The sequence below is a fragment of the Eptesicus fuscus genome, chromosome 13 (genome assembly GCF_027574615.1).
Source record: "Eptesicus fuscus isolate TK198812 chromosome 13, DD_ASM_mEF_20220401, whole genome shotgun sequence".
NCBI lineage: Eukaryota > Metazoa > Chordata > Mammalia > Chiroptera > Vespertilionidae > Eptesicus > Eptesicus fuscus.
In genome coordinates this window covers 18,558,270-18,580,214 of record NC_072485.1, presented here as the reverse complement: position 1 = coordinate 18,580,214, position 21,945 = coordinate 18,558,270, and the positions used below count along the sequence as shown (strand labels likewise).

The window sequence follows — 21,945 nt, the reverse complement described above, 5'->3', positions numbered from 1 at the left end:
ATTTTTTTTACTATATGTTTGATCCTGTTTACTACTTTTCTTATATTTAAATGAAGCACATAGAAAGAGCTCTTAACTTAATAATTTTTGAGGGAGGGGCTAACAGAATGTTATTTTTATATCTTACAAATATACTAGAGGCCCAGTGTATGAAATTTGTGCATGGGGGGGGGTTCCCCTCAGCCCAGCCTGCACCCTCTCCAATCTGGGATCCCTCAGGGGATGTCCGACTTCCTGTTTAGTCCCGATCACTAGGATTGGGCCTAAACAGGAAGTCGGACATCCCCCTCACAACCCAGGACTGCTGGCTCCTAACTGCTCACCTGCCTGCCTGGCTGATCTCCCCTAACTGCCACTCCTGCCAGCCTGATCACCCCTAACCGCCTCTTCCTGCTGGCCTGGTTGCCCTCAACTGCCCCCCCTGCCAGCCTGGTCACCCCAACTGCCCCCCCTGCTGGCCTGGTCACCCTATGCAGCCTGCTGTCCAGTCATTTGGTCGTTCCTCACTAACCCCCCCTGCTAGCCTTGTGGCTCCAGGAGCCTGCTGGTTGTTACTGTTACTGTGATGGCGTCTTGAACAATTTACATATTCCTCTTTTATTAGTATAGATATTATGTGTTATGTTCCTGGTTATATTATTTTATTTTAAAATTTATGAAGTTGATAATATTAATCTCATTTTTTGAATGAGAAAGCCAAACTCCAAAGAAAGGTAAATACTTGTTCACTTTAAACCATCAGTAAGGGGGTATTAGACTGAAGTAATAGCATTTTTAATGTTCATCACTTGATTGTATCGGATACACCTACCTCAGATGATGCCCATAATAATGCTTCTAATTCTTTTCAGGAGTTAGCCTGAGACAAAAAAAATTAAATGGTAATAGCTCCAGAGGTGTTCTATTCTAAGTTAATTGATCCATATATAAAGTTTTGAAATTAGTTATATTGACTTTCAATATGGGTGGATAATTTTCATGCCTCTGCTGAGTATTTCAAAAGGGCTGATTAAATGCCAGGCTTCCCATTGGAACCTAGGCAGGGCCAGAGTGATAAATGTATTTTTAGCCACTCATGACAGGTAGGTTGGTGGACAGAAACAGAGGAAGGAAGGAGGAAAAGAAGGAAGGGAGAGAAAGAGAAAAGGAAGGGAAACAAAAGGATGGCATGAAATGAAATAGGGCTTCCTAAAACCTATTGTAGATTAGAATCACATGTTGGTCTTTGTAAAAACTCAAGTAAAGTTCTCACTTAATGTTGTAGATAGATTCTTTGAAACAACTTTAAGTGAAACTACTATACCAAAACTAATTTTACCAAAACCAAATTTACCATAAGCTAATTGATATAAATTAGAGTTAAATTCCAACACATCTCATTAATGTTATAATGAAATAACTGTATTGGAGAACCTGCCATAATTATTGTTACTAAATAAATAGTTCTGATGAAACAGGACCTTGGAATCTTCTCTTTCAACCATAACGTAGGTAATTATAACATGTATTGAGATTTCAATGCTACACACAATATTTCCAATGTCCAATCTTCTGTTAACTCAATTGCAGTCTGGTTTCAGTCTCCACTCATCTGTTAAACTTGCCATTCAGTGATATTCCAAATGCCAATCTTAAGTGATGTTTTCTTTATGTATCTGGGCTATTTGACTTATTTGACATCATTTAACCTTCTTGAAATGGGTAAGCCATTGTTGCCTATGACACTGAATTTTCTTTATTCTATTTGAATTTTTGCAATAGTTTCTTCACTCCCACCCTTTACACATTTTCTTTATTTAGCTTTTTTTGTGCCTCCCAGAGAACCATCTTCTTTTTTTATATATATATATATAATTATATTTTTTGATTGATTTTTTTTTTTACAGAGAGGAAGGGAGAGGGATAGAGAGCTAGAAACATCGATGAGAGAGAAACATCGACCAGCTGCCTCCTGCACACCCCCTACTGGGGATGTGCCCGCAACCAATGTACATGCCCTTGACCGGAATCGAACCTGGGACCTTTCAGTCCGCAGACCGACGCTCTATCCACTGAGCCAAACCGGTTTCGGCAGAACCATCTTCTTACCATATCTATTCTCCCTAGTTAATCTCATCTACTTACATGGTTTTGATGATACCAATATACTGACAACTTCTAAATTTAACCTTCACAGTGCATTTCCTTTCCCGGACTTCAAACTAGAACTCCTTATCCAGATTTCTCTCACACACTTCAAACTCAAATGCCCAAAAGTGAACTGATTGTCTTTCTCCTTAAACCAGTCTGATTTTGTGTATTTTCATCATGAACTTCTGTCATCTTCTACCCAGTCCCTCAAAGAAGTTAGGGTATATTCCTGGACTATTTGTCTCATAGTTTGTTTTTTCTCCAGTATATTTCTTGAACAAATATCCTTCTTCTCATTGTAATAATAATTATTCTATTTCAAAATTTTTTAGCTCTCACTTCAGTATGCAATATTTTCTATTGTTTTTTTTCTTGCAGTCTTGCTCTTACTTGAAACCAACATCACCAGAATCACCACAATCACCTACTAACGTACATATCTATGACAGCCCTTTGCTGACGAATGTTCAGTAGTGCCACACTGCATATAAGATAGACACAAGCTCCTTAATGTAACATACACACCATGTTAATCTGTGTTTAGTAATTTTATTTCTCTCCAATCAATCCAACCTTTTTTTCTGACCACTCCCTTCCTCGGAACTTTTACTCCAATAATACAAAACTGTTTGTGGTGGTCTATTCTTACTATCCAACTCCTTGTCGGATGGCCATCCTCATTTGTCTCCTTTTACTGGAATAACTTCAGCAACTCATAAACTCTTCACCTGGCCAGCTCCAACAAATCTTTTAAGACTCCAAACTTATAGCACCAACACAAAATTTTCCTTTGGTCTTTATTAGTCAAACATGCAATTGCCTTTTCAATTTTATGCTAGATAGTTTGACAAATTTAACCTCTAACTTAAACTGATTTTACTCCACCCACATTCCAAAGAGTCTTTCTATTTCAATAAAGAGAAATATTTTCTACCAGTTGCTCAGTTACTCAGCTCCAAAGTCTTACTCCCGAACTCTCTCTCTTTTTTTCCCCTCTCATTTCATAAAACTTCATCAGTAATTTCAGTCTATTACCACATTTTTTATCAGAACCAATCACTTCTCACCACTTCACCATTACTGCTACCATTCTAGTGCAAATTATTTACAGCTTTCATGGCTATTTTGAAAATAGCCTCTTAGACTAGTGGACATTATTATTCCTGCTTCCCCTCCCCCATGCCCTGCTTTGTCCTCGGCCTGGCTCTTCTCTATCCAGTAGTCAGAGAGAGCTTTTCAAATACAAATTCACATGTTCTTCTCATCCTTGTCATGCTCTAACTCTCTTAACATGATTTAGTTTTTCTTCATAGCACTTATCATCACTTGATATACACTTCCTTGTATTTTCGATTTCTTCACACTATAATAAAAGCTCCATGAGAACACAGACCTTTTATTTTTTCACTTAGAACATTTTGGTCTATCATGACCCTCACCAATATTGTTAACAGATGAATAAATGAATGTAGCTCAGATGTCTCTTAATTCAGGAAGTTTTCAATGATAGACATGATTACTTAAGTGTCCCTTTCCCATGCTTTCTTTAGAATAGAATATATATTTTTGTTACTTTATTCCACATTGTTTTGTAGGTCCGGGTAACTATCTTCCATTAGACTGATCTTTAAGAATGGAAAACTCTCTCTCATCTTTTTTAATTTTAGTGTTATCATAGTGTCAATCACCTAACACACACTCGACAGACTTCGGAATAGAATGAATGAATATGTAAAGGCTGAGCATTCTTAAGAAATAGTTCAGATCTTTCCATAACCATAGAAACAACAGTCCTTTAAACATATCTGAATCAAATGGATCAAATATGTATGGCCTTGAAATATACCTAACACTTTAGTAAAGGCTTTGTTAGTTGAGCTTTAACTGTTAGTAAAATAACCTCTATTTCAACAATTAACTTTTGTGTATTTTCAGAGATCATCTACAGTTGGGTATTTAACGAGTTCCCTTCCTTTGTGGCGGAAGACAGTCGGCGGTTCATTTCCCAGGAGACCGGCAACCTTTATATTTCTAAAGTCCAAGCATCAGATGTTGGCAGCTATATTTGTCTGGTGAAAAACACAGTGACGAATGCCCGGGTACTTAGTCCTCCAACACCACTCACTCTACGTAATGATGGTAAGTTGCATGGCCCCGATGGAAACATCAGACACCTCAAATGTGAAAAATAAACATGTAGTAGTGTTTTCTAAACCCTTGAACCTAGCACAAAAAAAGTACAAAGGCATTTGCCATACTTAGAAACTCTATATTTTTGGTCTGAGATTATGCATACCTTAGAATAAAAATTTTGACATAGGAAATTGATGATCTATGGATGAGAAATAATAAACATAATGCCCCCAATGCCAAAAAAGGGGAGAGATAATGTGAAAAAAATGAACAGTAGCAAAGCTTCCACAGCTCTTTGCTCTTTAGTGCCTCTATATAGCACATGCGCATTAATTGTGAGCATTTTATAGGTTCGCTTTTCATTACATTTGTATATTAGCTACCTTCAAATTGAATGTTCAGCTTTTAATATTTCATGGTATAGTTATAATTGTTATTATTACTTTTCCCTTAATAGGAATAGTTGGATCTTTAACTTTTAAGTGCAATTCAGGCAGATATGATAATTCTATAGTTATAGGTATTGCCATCTAAAGGATCTTCAAATTTAAACACCTCATTTCTAGTTATAGACATTTACAGTTAAGCATTGCATTAAAGAAGTCAAGTGCTATATTACAGTTGATATATGATATGTGGCTTGCTCTGTCATGCAATAAAAAAATCTATAAATTCATATTATGAAGTAAATTTGAAAGTAATTATTGTGAAGCTTAAAAAATAATGTATTTTAACACTACCCTTTCATATACTTGGTTTCAGAATATATGCTGCTGGAATGTATGTCCAGAGTTATATCACAAAATTTCTCTTAAAAATTAGCTTTTTATCTTATATATTTAGACTTCAGAGTAAATATAATACTAGTACATATAAGAGTAATAATCCTAATAATTAGAAAGTATAAAAGCAATAGCTCTTTTTGAGATGAGGAAGCTCATCTTAGAGAGATGAAGGATGCAGCTAGGTAGTGACACGGAGGGATAGATGAGAAACAAAAACAGAATTTTGGAGACCAATTCTGAGTCTGTTGAAACCAGCCAGCCAAGAGGTGATGAGGAATAGAATGGAAGCAGTGGTAATGGCATTAGCAAGCAGGAGACACGCCTGGGATTTTAAGGAGGTAGACTTACCAGGTTATGATGGTTAAGTAAACATGGGACTCTGGAGTAGGAGGAAGCTTTGGCATAGTTCACTGAATGGGTGATGATTCATGGATCATGATCACAAACTGCAAATGGGAGTTCAACATTGCTACTCCATCCTACTAACTTTCTGTGGATTGTTAACCTGTAACTCTCCCCAAAGTTTTTAGAAGCCTCTCTACTTCCCTTGGACTATGAGACAACACCCTTTCACAAAAACTATATAAGTATGAAATGTATCTTCCTACTAATAAAATTCAGACCTAACTACATCTCCATTCATATCGTTCTTCCCTCCTCCTATCTTAATAAAGATAGAGATAATGTTTCTCCTCTTATTAGGACATCCCTTTATCTCTGTTGATTTTCATTCCCTCTGGCCTTTTCAGAACATTACATTATTAGTCATTATTTCTTACATCACCAATACCAAGCCACTAAACAAACTATTTTTAGTCATCATATTAACTGAGGCAGTTCAATTTGTTTACCTTTTTGTGTGAACATCATTATTTTCAAAGAATCATAAGTTGAGCAATGATATGTAAAGGCTCATTAAAGAAATACAAATAAGTAAAATTAAACTGTTATTTTAAAGTTAACATTTAAATTAAAAAGAAAGAGGTGGAAAATGCCTGCTAAATTTCAATTACATTTTTTAAATGATAGTCTTGCTTAAGATTCTGAGAGAGGTTAGAAAATTTACATTTCCTCTTTCTGTAAATTATCTAAGGTTGTTGTTTCCATGGGTCATTCTTTGCCTACTAAAGTGTATTTTTTTTATCATAGCAATACTGTATATCCATATTGAATGAATGGTATAATTGAGGATGAGGGAAAAAAAGCCACACATATACCTTCCTCCCATCAAATCCCACTCCTTAAAGCCACTCTTTTTAACTTCTCCTTTTTTCATTTATGAGGTTCATATATAACGCTAGAAAATATCGATACTTCTTCTTTAATCAAGTTAAATGAAATCATCAGTGTGGTTAAGAAAGCTCATACAAAGAGTATAAGATAAAGAGAAATGAGTTTAGGAACAAACCTTATACAAATTGCATTAAAGGAAGGGTAATGAATGCAAATCCTATAAAGATAATGATAAGAAGCCAGAGAGTTAATAGGAAGAAACTGTGTCATAGAGTCAAGGAAGCCACAGAAATGAGTCTTTGAATGAGGAAAGGCGGGAGCGAAGCTCAAGAGGATAGACTGGGTGCCTGTATTGGGTGCCGGTCACCCTCTGAGACCTTCGAAGACAAAGCCATGGCATGGGTGAGGATGCTGAAGGAGAGGAAGCAGTTTGTTAACAAATAAGACATTTTGATAATCAGTTTCTGGAAAAAATAAGGAAGCTTGTGAGTTAAACAGGTAGAGAAACTAAAACTTGGAATAAAGTTTGAGGGATCTACAGGAGTTTAAAGGGCTGAAGACCACGTGCCCAGTGGAAGCCTGAAGAAGTTCTGAAATCAACGTCAGCCAAGGGTGGACATAAAAATGAGACCGAACAGAGGGGGATTGAAGGTATGCATGTTGAACATCAATTTCAGTGAAACATTGGAATCCTTCTCTTCCTTTTCCTACATGCAGAAAGAGCAAAGGGTTGTCTCTCAACAACATGGATGAAGTTTTTATGGACAGCTAGAGTTCTTGACATGAACAATGGCATGCGGGCCAAAGCTTTTTTCGGCAGATGGGTGTCCACAGCCTGACAGCCAGTTCCTTGCTCCCGTATCAAAGCCCAGAGGACTGCCCTGGCCCATGTGCTCAGTCGGTTGGAGCATCCTCTGGTGCACAGAAAGGTGGTGGGTTTGATTCCCCATCAGGGTGAGGATTAAAAAAAAAAAAGCTGAGAGGACGTTCAACACACTTTACCCAGCCTTCTCCTCCCCCCACCTCTAAAGGGAACCAATTCTACATACAGGGGAACCACAGCCACTTCCAAACTTCTCATACTTAACATTTCTATACAATTCTAAGTTAACAGTTTCTGTTTAAAAATTACTGAATTGTTGAGTGGTCACAGAATTTATACCAGGATAATGTGTGAAAAAAAGAAACTTTTAATATGCTAAAAAAAAAGGCTTCAATTAGACTGAAATCATTTTTTTAATTAAAAAAAGCCTTCCATATCACTATTTCATCTCTCTTAAAAATTTTTTGAAAACTATGTTCAAAAGGACATACTCCTGAATGTTTTCCCAAGTAGATGGCATATATTAAACATTATGTCTAAGATAAAAATTGAATACGATTGTGGATGAATCCATTTATTGCACCACGGTTGGCTGGAATTCCTGGTGGGTTTTACAAACCTCTCCGTGCAGAGACAGGCATCAGAGTAGGTATTTCTGCAGCCTTGGCAAACACCTCTGCAGGGGTTTGAATATAAAAATTACATTTAATCTGCTGTGACCATAGAGTTAGCTATAAAAGTCATTTCAAGAACATTGTGTTTTTATACTTCTCTGGAAAAAAAACCCACAATAGTCATTTCTAAAAATAGTAGAGGCTATATACTTAGGCAAATTATTTCCTCTCAAGTGCAAATAAAATTTTACTTTAAAACTATTATGAAATGTCTTGGATTCTCTTCAAGCAAAGCTGGACACAATTTGCTTGTAAGTAGTTTTTTTTTGTTTGTTTGTTTTTTCCAAATGTATCCCAGAAAGCAGGCATGTGTGATGGAGTGGGGGTGAGGAGTGAAACAGTGGAAAGGTGGGCTGCATCATGGAGATGACCACTTCTGCAGGCAACTGGAGCTGGAGCCCATAGGACCAGAGCCTTACAAAATGCACTCAGAATAGGTCCTTGGAGGACTTATCCATGGGCATTCATCTCCCATTCCAGGAAGGTGGCTCTGAAGGCAGTTCATTTCTGTGCACCTGCATGTGGCCCTCAAGTTGCAATCGTGTGAAACGGATGGCACCTGCACAGACCTGATGGCAGTGGCAGTGGCATTGCAGGGGTGGATATGTGGGTGAATATTTTTTTAACTGGCCCACAAGAGAGGTCTAAACGTAGATGAGGGAGCTTTAGAAGACTGAAGTGCATGAGTGACATGATCAGAATTTCCTCTGCTGACACTGTGGAAAATTATCCTCACACACACTCTCGAGTAAACTGCATACCTACCAAGTGTCAGATAATTATTTTTATGTAGTGGAGGTACAACAGAGGGGAGAACAAATGCTATAACCATCCTTACACAATTTACAATATAATACAAGGAGGACATTTCCCTGAATACTGAATATAACACTGCATCCTAGGATCTGCCCGCCCTCATCCAGAGCCCCATGAGGCCATCTCATATATCATTGCAATAAGAAACAAATTTAAAAATCTAGCTCCAAAAGCATTTATACAGATTTTCACTAATAGTGTGGAGAGTAATGAATGAGGTGCTGGCATTACACATAACACAGCAGCATTTATTAAACACACATCACTCTAACCACATCTCTCTTTAACCAAGCTTTCATATCTCTGCCTCAACATACCTCTGCCTTTCCCCCACAACACTGTGTCCTCTATTTTCCCTTTAGGGTCTCACTCTTTCTGTATTAAATACAGCAATTTCATACTTTCATTTGAGTACCCCGCCCAATTCTGGAAAAAAAAATTTTTCTTATTTTATTTTTATTTAAAAAAACAATTATGGCCGGAGCTGGTTTTGCTCAGTGGATAGAGCATCGGTCTGTGGACTCAAGGGTCCCAGGTTCGATTCCGGTCAAGGGCATGTACCTTGGTTGCGGGCACATCCCCAGTGGGGGGTGTGCAAGAGGCAGCTGATCAATGTTTCTCTCTCATCGATGTTTCTGGCTCTCTGTCCCTCTCTCTTCCTCTCTGTAAAAAATCAATAAAATATATTTTTAAAAAAATTATGTTTTATTACTACATGTGAGGCATTGTCTGAAAAACTTTACAAGTATTAGAGTGAAAGGATGGAAAATATACACAAGCACATATTAACCTTAAAAAAGAAGTTGAAGTTGTTCTATTAATATTATGAAGTATATTAAATGAATTTCTAAAAATAGGGAGGGCCACTGCATTCTGACAATAGGTTTAATTCTTCAAGAAAATGTAACAGAGCATCTTCCCACAACCCACAAAGAACAGGATCAGACCCCCCATTCCTCTTTCCTTCCTGATGGGATCTTCTCTTATAAGATCCCTTTCCTTCTTGAAGCACATTCTCTCAACACCCTTCTTTAAAGCTATAGTGGGATAATAAAAACAAGTAATGAAAGAAAAAACAAAGTCAGAACCAGCCCCTGTTCCCTTTTCCCATCCCTGGAGTTGGATAGCAAAGAAGAAAAAAAATCATTGAAGAAACAACTTGAGAAAGTGAGTGGGAATACATTTAGAATGCATGCAGAAAGATTGCCTTTGTTAGAGAATTTATCAGTTGTCACAGTGGGGAGATAAATTGCTATTTGGTGGTGAAAAGTCTAATGGCATGCTGTTGTTTTTTAATGAACTACAAGCAAAGTCATCAACTGAGAATGTACGTATATGTAAACAACACGTTTCTTTTTAAGGCAAGAAGTGTATTAACAAGGAAATTGTATTCAGAATTACCTACTTACATAATCAGTAAATTAGCTCCATTAATTTACTAATGAATAATGCAGGTCCTAGGAGCCATGGGAAAATATTTTAAAATGGCATGCCTTGAGGAATGTGGTAGACTGAGTAGTGGTCCCCAAGATGTACATAGCCTAATTCCCAGAAACTTTGAACGTTAACTTACATGGTAGAGGGACCTTGCAGAAGTGATTAAGGATACCCAGGATTAGTTTGGATTACTGTGGCTAATTAGAGTCAGCCCTAAATATAGAACCAAGTGTCCTTACAAGAGGGATGCGGAGCAAGATTTGACTACAGACGAGAAGAAGGCGATGTGAAGATGGAAGTAGAGATTAGGGTGATGTGCTTGAAGATGGAGGAAGGGGCCCTGAGCTAAAGAAGGTAACAAATGCAGCACTAGAAGATGGAAAGGCAAGGGATGGATTTTCTCTAGAGCCTCTCAGAGGGAAGGTGGCCTTGCCCTCAAGAGAGGCCACCTTAATGGAGGCCAAATGAAACTGATTTTGAACTTCTGGACTTCAGAATTCTAAGAAAATAAATGCATGTCATTTTAAACTACCGAGTTTGTGGTATTTTGTTACAGCAACCATGCAAAAAATAATACAAAGAGCAAACAAAAATTAGGGGCAAATGTTTTCTTACTCATCTTTTGGACTATTTGTGGTTATTCTAGCAGTGTGTTGGAGCTGACTTGTTCCTTCTCCCAAGAGTTGATTGTGTGCATCTCTTCACTTCTTGGTAGCTTCAAATCAGCCTTCAAGGGGAGTATTTACAACATAAAGCATCAAAGGCTACACATCAGGGTTCCTATCCACCTCCAACCCCGGAGAACTGGCTGTTAAACCGCATTCTGATAGAAATTCAGCCCCTAACATCACAGTCACTGAATCAAAAATAACATTTGATGGAATAAGCATCAATTTAAATGTACCTTTGTCCCACCCCAATTCTCTCTGGTTGCTTTGCACCAGATAAAAGCACAGACTGAATGAATTCTGTGTTAATCTGTTTCTGATCCCTGAAATTTGTTCTGGCACTCAAGCAGTATGATGCAGCAAAGTCATTCTTATTTCTTGACCAGTGTGGTTAGCACAAAGAAATATGACAATTGGAATGGCTTTGGGTATTTATTTTTCCATTTTCTCTTCTAAGTTTTGCTCCTTGTGTGTTGAATATCCTGCCCTAAACCCAGGAGACTTTTTTCTTCTAATCTTTGTTCAGAATTTTCAATTTATGCATCGTTTCAAGGGGACTTGGAAAGCTGGTGACAATAACACTCCTACTCAAGTACATATAACTATTCAAAAGAAGCTGATTTTATGTCAAAATTTGCAGGAATATAGAAACTTATTTGGCTTTTATTAATCTTTTATTTATTTTGCTCTGTGTCTCTCTCGGAAGCTTATCATGTTGACGGGTTACAAATTAAATAAAAGACATCAAAAAATCATTGGCTCATTTCTGAATAAGATAAATACTTTGCTTGCTCAGCTGTCCTTGACTGTCATTCTGTACAGTTCAATTTCTCCTCAAACAGACTTATAAAAGCAATTTGCACTTCTATCCATAGAGACAACAATTATTATCAAGAAAAACAATGTGCATTATTTCATCAACTCTCTCAGTATGTCTTTAAAACTTTGTAGATTTAATAAGTGCCTACAAATAAGATAAAGTTCCTAAAAAAAGTATCTACTTTAGGCCTTTTCCTGGTTTCTAACATGAAAGCTTGTTATTGTTATTTAGGGGGAAAAATCCCAAAGGATATCAATTTTTGATAACTGGCATTGTAACAGTGAATATATAATTCTAAATATAACAAACATGAATCTTGAGTTGTTTTTTTGTAAGGGTAGAAAATTTATGTCCTATTGTCAGACTAATCTAAACTGTCTTCATTGCTATATTTCATTTCTTCATTTAATAATCTGCCATCTGGCATTCAGCCTCACCGCACTGCTCAGGGTGTTTCCTCAAAATCAGTCAAGTATCTGTTAATCAAATTTATCAGCGCTTTCTCAGCCTTCATCATGTTTTACCTTTTTGCAATCTGTTTAAACATAAGAATATTTTCTTTTCTTGACGTACTGGAACAGTTTCATCTGTACCTTTCACTGTCTCTTCTCAGTGTGCCCGTCAGTCAGTTATTCCATTTCACTGTCCATCTGGATGTGTCCATTCATCCATTTTTCTGTCTTGCTTATACTCTTCCAGAAAGGATTTAAGGAGGCTTATCCTTCTAAATGTAGGTGTTTCTCCAGGATTCTGCTCCTGAGACTCATCTTAAATATTTTTCTTTAGGGGGCACTTCTGTTTCTGTTTCCAAATTTAGAATCTTCCCAGAACTTCTCCAGCTAATATCTGTATTGTTAGTAAGATCACCTTTCTTCTAAACATCAGACAGAAAAATTTCTGGATCAGTTAGCATCCTCCTAATCTTCTGACTACTTACATATTCCATAGGCTTGGCAAACCCTTTGAATTCTATATCTCCAATATCATTCTCATCCATCCTCATCTTTCTACTCTTTACCTCTTGCCTAAATCAGTGGCTTTTAACTGCATTTTTCTACAATTCACTCTTTACGCGCACTTTCAAGAGTATCGCCACATTCTAGGCTGTAGAAAAAAGTAGAGGTTGCGCTCTAACCGGTTTGGCTCAGTGGGTAGAGCATAGGCCTGCGGACTCAAGGGTCCCAGGTTCGATTCTGGTCAAGGGCATGTACCTTGGTTGCGGCCACATCCCCAGTGGGGGGTGTGCAGGAGGCAGTGATTGATGTTTCTCTCTCATCGATGTTTCGAACTCTCTCTCCTTCTCCCTCCTCTCTGTAAAAAAATCAATAAAATATATTTTTTAAAAAATAGAGGCTGCAGTTGCAGTGCCAGTGAACTAGCTGTAAGACCATCTCCTTTACCTTCAATCAAGAAGGCTTACAGTAAAGTTCATGAGAGTGGCATCACTACAGAGATTTAAGCTAGAATCTATTTTGATTAATTTAGTTTAAAGTAAGTTGGTCACAAAGTTAGGTTTGATTTATCACCTACTTTATCCATGGACAAGAGACAACTTGTCTGTGATTCAATTTATTCATCTGGACATAAGGATAGCATGGATACTCGTCTCATAGGGTTATTGTGGGGATTCATTGCATTAATACATACAAAGCTATTAGAACAGGGCCAGTTACACATCCAGCTTTAGTAAAGGTTAGCTACTAACACAGTATTTATAACTCAATTCCCACTTTTCACTAGTGGGTGGGGTCATTACAGTTAAGAACTACTTTCCAAGATCGTTTCTGTTATTGTAATGTTTGTTTTGCTATTGTTTATTGTGTAAATTCAAACTCCTATGTCTACAATTGAGTATTTAATAGAGGTTGGGGGCAGGTTATAGCCTTGGAAGTAGTTTTATATTCCATCACTTGTCTTCAGTCACTTTTCATTCAAAACTTAGCCCAGAATTTTCTGACTCCGTTCCTTTTGTTACTGTTCTTTCTTCTTGAGATGCCCTCTGAACTCTTAGCTCTGCCTGCAAGTATTTGAATGATACCTAAGATCAAACAGCTGGTTAGTTACAATAAACAGAAATAAAATATACCATATAATAAGTATAGTTTGAATTTTATTATAAAAGTATTTTTATGTTTGTCCGTTTTGAAATTTGTCTCCCACTTTGATATTAATCCATACAACCATATAATATCTTTAAAGAAATTTTATTTTCCAGATTGATATTTCATTACTTAGTAGAGCTCAGTTCACCTGAAAGCTTAGAGATTTATTCCTATATTAAAATGCTTCCCACATTAAGATTCGTTCCAAAATAATCAATAAATGCCACCACCAACTCAACCCATGAGGACTATTCTGTTTTGCCAACATGCTTCCCACACCTAGGGATTTCACTAGTGACAAGACATCATCCCTCCATATTACATCAATTCACTGTTTGTTCTTTGTGTTTTCTTTTAATAACATTGAATACTAAAATTTCTCAAAAGCATTTGAAATTCTATAAAATAATATCTAATAGACCAGCATTTAATAGTGTGATCCTCAAACACTTGCATGAGAATAATCTAGAATGCTTGTAAAAGATGGAAATATTGAGGTATATCCAAGATCTACCCAATCAGAATCTCTGGACCCATCCTAGAAATCAGCATTTTTACCTACAAAAATGTTGTAAGGTGAACAAATTCTCTATAAACATTTCTTTTTGAGACCCAGGAGTGTCACTGCTCCCCTCCCTCCCCAAAGGACACCTGCAGTCCTCTTCCATCTGAAAGTACTAGGGATAATTAAATCTGCATTAGCCCTCCCTAAGGAGAGAGCCCTGCTTCTCCCAGGTCCCCTGAACCATACTAAGGCAGCAGACTGTGTAGTGCCTTTAAGAATATCCATCAGCCTCTGAAGGCTGCATCCTTCAGGGAATTTTAAAAAATAAAGTCCTAGACCTACCCTTTCCCTAGGAGGTCTCAGGAGACACTGGGTCTTCAAGGGCACCACCTGGACTCCACTGGTGGGGCCGCTCTGTCCCTGGTATTCCTTCAGAGAGAGCATTGGGAGAAAGAGGTAGTTTAAGATCTGTGTGCAAGTTGACCTCACCCTATAAATCCCAGGAATCTGCATTTCCCATAGCACTTCCCAGATATTTCATGCATTCATTCAGTACAATACAGAACCCCTGCACTGGTGATTACTTGCTAAGTGTTGTGGGTGGTGTTCTTTTGTGTGTGTGTGTTGTTGTTGTTGTTTTTTAATGTTACATACCTCTTCAAATTTTTAAAGCTCTTCTTCAAAACAGATGGGATTTTCAAACAAAAGGTAAATCATGTTGGGGAGAATCTTGCTAATAATTCAGATTTCTGTGTCTTTCTCTTAGATGTTCGGATTCAGTGGACATGATGTAGAGTTAGAGTTATTTATTTTTTAGTGCATCCAGAAATGTTTATGTTCAGTCAGGTTAGGGAAGGTCTGGCATTTTATTTTATTTCAATAAGCCACTCTGACTTTGTAGTGATTGTCAAACAGTCATGGTATTTCTTAAATTGGTCTATTGCCTCTGGAATATTTTTTAAATGTATTTAATTCATGATCATAGTCTTAGATCACCATAAATGTAATTATTAAAATCTAGATTAATATGCTTTTTTGGGAGGAATGTCCTTATAATCAAGTTGCCATTAGTGCCATAGATCTTTTCATTGTATTTAGACAATCTTTCTATTATTAAGATGCCCATTTTTTTTTATGGTTACCAGTTTTCCTTTCCTTTTCTTGCACTTCTGTTCTTAGTATGATCTACCTGAGCATCCAATAAGGTATTAAAAATAACCTTAAGTCTCCTTATGAATCATTTAAAATGACTTCCACTTTTTTCTCCTGAACTAATTCTCTCATTTCATCTCAGTTAATTTTTCTAAAATTGAGTAAATCTATGGTAGATATTTTTAAGTTTCCCTTACCTTGCAAGGATATTGAATTTATATCCTTATTTATATCTGTCTTTATTGAATTATATTTTTATTTTGTGATCACTTTATTATCTAGTGCTAAAATCACATCCAGGATATTAAGGGTTCTAAAACAATTTCTCTGGAAAGTAATTTGTAATATTTAGAGTAGTGTTTTTTCCACAGTTCACCCCAGTGAAATATTTCACACATTTATCAAAAAATAACAAGACTGATATTTTTTAAACAAATGTACTGAAACTCATATATTTAAAAAAAGTGTTATGTTCTTTAAAGTAGACATACCGGGAGGCAATTTACTTATATCAATATAATCTTGCCATTATTCAAAATATTTTAAAACTCAATGATTCATCTTACTATTTTATACCCCTTGTCTTTCAGGTCTGTGGAGGGGAGGTAGCAGCTGCATAGGTGGAAGACTTGATAATGATGGATTAATGTTTTTTCTATGCACCAGGCACTGTGTTGAAAGCATTTCATAATTCTCTCATTTAGTCTTCACAACAAAACAGCATTTTGAGCTTATATAATTTTTGTAGTTAAAGAATCTGCCAGTAAGACAAATAACATGTTCTGTTACCTATGTTTGTTTGACTCTAAAGAGTATACTCCTAAATGTTATCTTTCACTAGAGGCTCGGTTCACAAAATTCGTGCACAGTGGGGTGTGTCCCTCAGCCCAGCCTGCACCCTCTCCAATCTGGGACCCCTCGAGGGATGTCCGAATGCCCGTTTAGGATCGGGCCTAAATGGGCAGTCAGGCATCCCTCTCACAATCCAGAACTGCTGGCTCCCAACTGCTTGCCTGCCTGCCTTCTTGATTGCCCATAACCGCTTCTGCCTGCCAGCCTGATCACTCCCTAACTACTCCCCTGCCAGCCTGATTGATGCCTAACTGCTCACCTGCCAGGCTGATTGCCCCTAACTACCCACCCCTGCAGGCCTTGTCACCCCTAATTGCCCTCCCCTGCAGACCTGGTCCCCCCCAACTGCTCTCTCCTTCAGGCCTGGGTCCCCCCCAACTGCCTTTCCCTGCAGGCCCAGTCACCCCCAACTTCCTTCCTCTTCCAGCCTGGTCACCCCTAACTGCCCTCCCCTGTAGGCTTGATCGCCCCCAACTGCCCTCCCTTGCAGGCCTGATCCCTCCCAATTGCCCTTCCCTGCTGGCCTGATCGCCCACAACTGCCCTCCCTTGCAGGCCTTGTCCCTCCCAACTGCCCTCCCCTGCTGGCCATCTTGTGGCAGCCATCTTGTGTCCCCATGGGGGAAGCCATCTTTGACCACATGGGGGCAGCCATCTTATGTGTTGCAGTGATGGTCAATTTGCATATTATTCTTTTATTAGATAGGTTAGAGGCCTGGTACACAGGTGGGGGCCAGCTGGTTTGCCCTGAAGGGTGTCCTGGATCAGGGTGGGGGTTCCCTTGGGGCATGGGGCAGCCTGGGTGAAGGGCCTGTGGTGGTTTGCAGGCCGGCCATGCCCCCTGGCAACCCAAGTGGAGGCCCTGGTATCTGGGCCTTGAGCGGAGGCCAGGGCCAGCCAGGGAAGGTGGGAAGCTTGGCTTCCTCCAATGCTGGAGGCAACTCAAGCCTCCAGCTGGCTCCAGCTCTGTGGCCACTGCCATATTTGTTGGGTTAATTTGCATGCTCGCTCCTGATTGGCTGTGGGTATGGCTTGTGGGTGTAGCGGAGGTACGGTTAATTTGCATGTTTCTCTTTTATTAGATAGGATTGGTCAGTTCCCAGTGGGTTAAGGAACTCTCCCAAAGTCATAGTTGGTGGAAGATATGGAACTAAAGCTCACTTGAAGAGAGTTTTTTTCCTCTGTATCATTATACTTTCCTTATGATATCAATGCCAAATTGGGGTCTTGGATTACTTTAACAATATCATTTAATATAAAATTTAAAAGGTATGTTAAGATCAGTATAAATAGGAGGCCTATTATAGAAACAATATTTACTTCACAATTTCATCAGACTAGATGTTGTAAGTGTTTTTCTTTTTAATTTGTCCAAAAAAAGAGAGAAAGGAAGAGAGAATTTATCAAATTTATGACAATAGAGAGTAAAGGGTAACCCATATAAGTAGAATTGGAGTTATGCTGATCTTTGGGAATGATAGAATTCATCTATAGAGAATATAAGGTTGCCTGCTTTATAATGTGTTAAGTATCTGTGAAAATATATATCAAGAGAATACATAGCCTAATTTTCTTAATAATTAGTAGGGTCTAGTTAATATTAAGCATGCCTTTTTCTTTAAATTCTGGTGTTTTTTTTTAAATGTCAGAGTGTTAAATAAATTAATTATAGAGAAAAATAAAATAAGGAATGAGCTCAATCCAGAATCCTAAAGAATATCCCTATAACTCATTGGTTTAAAAAATAAATTAAAGCCAACATAAAGAAAGATTTGCTGTCATTATGTCATCATGGTGATCAAATACACGGGCTACAAATCTTATAGATGATCAACATGCAAAAGACTCATCTGTATGAACAGCTGCCCTGCCACAGGTTGCTCAGTGCCACAGGCCCTTCTGACTTTGCCTTTGTTTAAACAAAGACATATTGTCAAGAAGCTTTTAGACAATTTGAAATCCAGAAGTGTGTGAAAGCAGAAAACAAATTAAAAAGCCAACAGTGGGAACAACTTAGGGGTCCTGTCTTCAGAAATGGACTCTCAGGCAGATCTGTACAAAAGCAGCAGACTCACTTCTACAACCTCTCCACCCGCTGAGGCACAATTCTGATGCCACCCAGGCTAAAATTCCACCATTGAAACAGTCTTCTAGGTGAGGATGCTACCGGATAGGGGATCTGGCCCTGAGCAAGTCTGCCTAGGGCTGGCCTGTAGTCCGGGTTCTGGCCTTCCTGCAGGAAAGATTTCACAACACAAGTCCAGGTGATTTGGAGGGCATGTGAAACAAGGAAGGGCTTAGGACAGAAGAATCTACAGGAGAGAGCCTCGGCGGGACTGCTTTGCTCTCTAGAAATGTTTTAGGAAAGAAATGAGCCCAGGTGGGGCTGCTTTAGCTCACTGGAAAGTCAGAGAAAAGGGTTTAGCCCACAGCTGGACGAGCTGCGGCTGCATTGCTCCATGGTTGCAAGTCTCCTGGGGTCCCTTAGAAATCGGAGATGCAGTCCTGTGGGGGAACCTGAGGGGGCAGGGAAAGAACCAGGAGTGCTCCCAGGAGGGAGAGCACATGCTGGGTCATTTGTTTTGAGAGGTTTTAAAGGTTGGGAGTTTAGGGGAGGGCTTAGGGGAGATTTCAATAGAATATTCATCAGCTGGAGCTGAAATACAGGTGAGGCCCACATATTATCTCCAGGGAGAGACCTTCTGTATCTGGCTGTATTTTGCTTGGCCAGTTTGTTCAGCTCTTGGTCTCAGTTTCCCCATTCTACTTGCCAAGGAATTTTCCTAGTTTCTTACTATCCTGACTCAAAGAAGCATTATGTTTTAAAAGATGAAATGACACTGAGAAAATTAGAAATCAGTAATTTTTACTTTAGTGTATATCAGTTCAACCATATTTTTTTGTTTTGAACATTTTACTGAGACAACTCCCCAAAGAGAAAAGAATGTGAATTATATGAGAAGAGAGTTGGATAGGATTGGAAGGAATTGGCATACACACACACACACACACACACACACACACACACACACACGTGTGTGTGTGTGTGTGTGTGTGTGTGTGTGTGTGTGTATTCATTGGGTCAGGCAGAGAGCTTTTAAGCCAGACTTTTTGAAAGTCTGTATTTTGAAATTCTAGTTGTGCCTCATTTTTAACTAAGTGACCTACCTATTCTAAACCTTGGCTTCTTGATTCATGCAACAGTGATTAAATGATCCTCAGTATGAATAGGAGGCCTATTGAATTTTTTAAACAAATGTACTGAAAATCATATATTTTACTCATACAACAGTGATTAAATTTACCTTAAGATTGTTATAAAGACTAGAATAATTATGCGTGTAAAGAATCTAGCACAGTTCACACTTGTTTTGTGGTTTTTGGTTTGTTTGTTTTGTGCTGGAGATTCAAGAACAATAACACATTCTTTGACCTTCAAAGAACTAATGGTATCATGGAGAAGATAGACAAGGTGGCACTTCTGTTAAAAGAAGCCACATCACAATGTGCAAAGAGCAAAATAAGGAGGTATCATATGTCATGGTGCAAAGAGGACAGGAACTAGCTCCACAAGTTTAGCAGGGGCTTTTGCAAAGTGGAGTTGACCTTTGAGTGCAATTTGGGGGAAAAAGGGAGCTTGTCAATTGCCCTAATTCTGGGCTGGCATTATAGACAGAGGGAAAACAGGCAAAGGAACTAAGGAAGAAAGGTGAATAAAAAGAAGTAGGGTTTTGGGGGAAACCCTTTATCTTTCAAGTTTTTGTCTGAGGCTGACTCTGCATCTATGAAAAAAGCATGTACAGCCCGGCCAGAGTGGTTCAATGACTGAGCATTGACCTATGAACCAAGAGGTCATGGTTTGATTCCAGGTCAGGGCACATGCCTGGGTTGCAGGCTCGATCCCCAGAGTGGGGCAGGTACCTGTTATATAGTAAACCCTATATAAACATTGGGTATTATTTTTATTATAATATTATCATCTACACTAATAAAAGAGAAACATGCAAATTGGCCGTGCCTCCACTATGCCCACAAGCCACACCCACCAGCCAATCAGGAATGAGTATGCAAATTAACCTGGCCAAGATGGCAGTTAATTTGCATATTCAGGCGCAGAGCGAAGACTGAAGACATCATAGAAGGAAGCCAAGCGCTGCAGATTGGAGCGAAACTGCGGAGAAGCAAGTGGGGCGGCTGAGATGGGAGGGAAGCAGGTGGGGCGGCAGAGAAGGAAGGGAAGCAGGTTGGGCAGTGGAGATGGCCACAGGATGCCCTATTCTTGCAGGAATCTTCCTGCAACGGATCTCTAGTTATACATAAAACCAAGATTAGTGTATGACCTGAAATGTCAAATAAGCCTCTAATTGTAATTTTAGGTTTTAATTTATCTCTACAACTTTAGAAATCTTATGAAAAGGTGACAAAAATAAGAGGGGAGTGGTTTGTAACCTACAAAGATCATTCACAAATCCAATAACCATCAATATTAAAAAAATGATAAAACTCAAAGAAAGAAGACCTTAAAAATTATATTTGCATATGTCATTAACTTGCTTATTTCCTAAAACCTTATTTTACTAAACCTACTTAAGCTTGTGGAACAGGTAGATTTGTCTAGCTAGATTTTCTCCTGAAACACTCTCTTTAACTTTAAATGAGAAGTAAAGAAAAATATTTATCCAACATTTTTAATAGAAAGATAGTAGATCAAAATTTTAATAGAAAATTGAAATCAAATATTCAGTGAGATAAACTTATGGACAATGGTGGAATCCAGGCTGACCCAAACACTTTCATGTAGCTAGATAGCAGTTAATTTAGGTTCAGGCACTGCAGGTATAATGAATAAACTTCATTTCTTGATTACTAGAAGCCACAATGTGAAGAAGAATATAGAGAAATAAACATAATTATAATTCAATGGTATATGCACTAAAATAATGGTTTCAACTGGGAAAATAAAGAATAGAGTAAAATTGCCTTAGCTGGTTTGGTTCAGTGGATAACAGCGTCAGCCCACAGACTGAAGGGTCTCAGGTTTGATTCCAGTCAGGGGCACATACCTGATTGCAGGCTCAATCTCCAGCCTCAGTAGGGGTGCATGCAGGAGGCAACCAAACTATGTGTGTCTCTAACATCGATTTTTCTCTCTCTCTGTCTCTCCCCCTCCCTTCCACTTTCTCTAAAAAATCAATGGAAAATTAACCTGTGGTGAGGATTAACAAATAAATAAATAAATAAATAAATAAATAAATAAAAGAACAGAGTAAAATTAGTTCACTTGAAATGGGGAGGTAAAATTTGAGTATGATTTTGAAAGCTGAATGGTAGTTTATAAATAAAGAAAAAGTTCAAGGAATTACAGAGAGAGGCAAAAGCATATGGTGTCAATATTGTGTGGCTACAGTGTGAGATTTATAAGGAGTTGAGTCAGTAAATATGACTACCTATTGGGTAAGTTTCAAGTTATGAAAGGCTTTGAATGCAATGCTAAGGAATTCCAATTTTATTTTCAAAACTATTGAGTAAAACAGTCCTGTAAGCAGGAAATTAGCATTAAAAGTCTTATTATTGATGTTTGTTGTCCTTTTTAAGTTTAATTTTTCAATTACTGTTTATATGTAATATTATTTTGTATTAGTTTCTGGTGTACAGCATAGTGGTTAGACAATCATATACTTCACAATGTGATCCCCTTGGTATTTCAAGTACCTCTTGGCACCATACATAGCTTTGTTGGTTTTTATTTGCTTGCTTATGTTCAGGACAATAACTCTAATACTAGTAGAAAGGAGAGACCAACAGATTAAAATGTT

At 38.1% G+C, this 21,945-nt stretch overlaps 1 protein-coding gene across 1 annotated transcript in view; it reads left to right on the top strand.

Annotated features, from left to right (window-relative positions):
* CNTN5 (contactin 5) overlaps positions 1–21,945 on the top strand; it is a 465,423-nt gene that overhangs the window by 139,513 nt on the left and 303,965 nt on the right. The window contains exon 6 of the mRNA XM_028157040.2: positions 4,066–4,269. Coding sequence (XP_028012841.2) covers positions 4,066–4,269 — 204 coding nt within the window. The remainder of the gene's footprint in view (positions 1–4,065; positions 4,270–21,945) is intronic.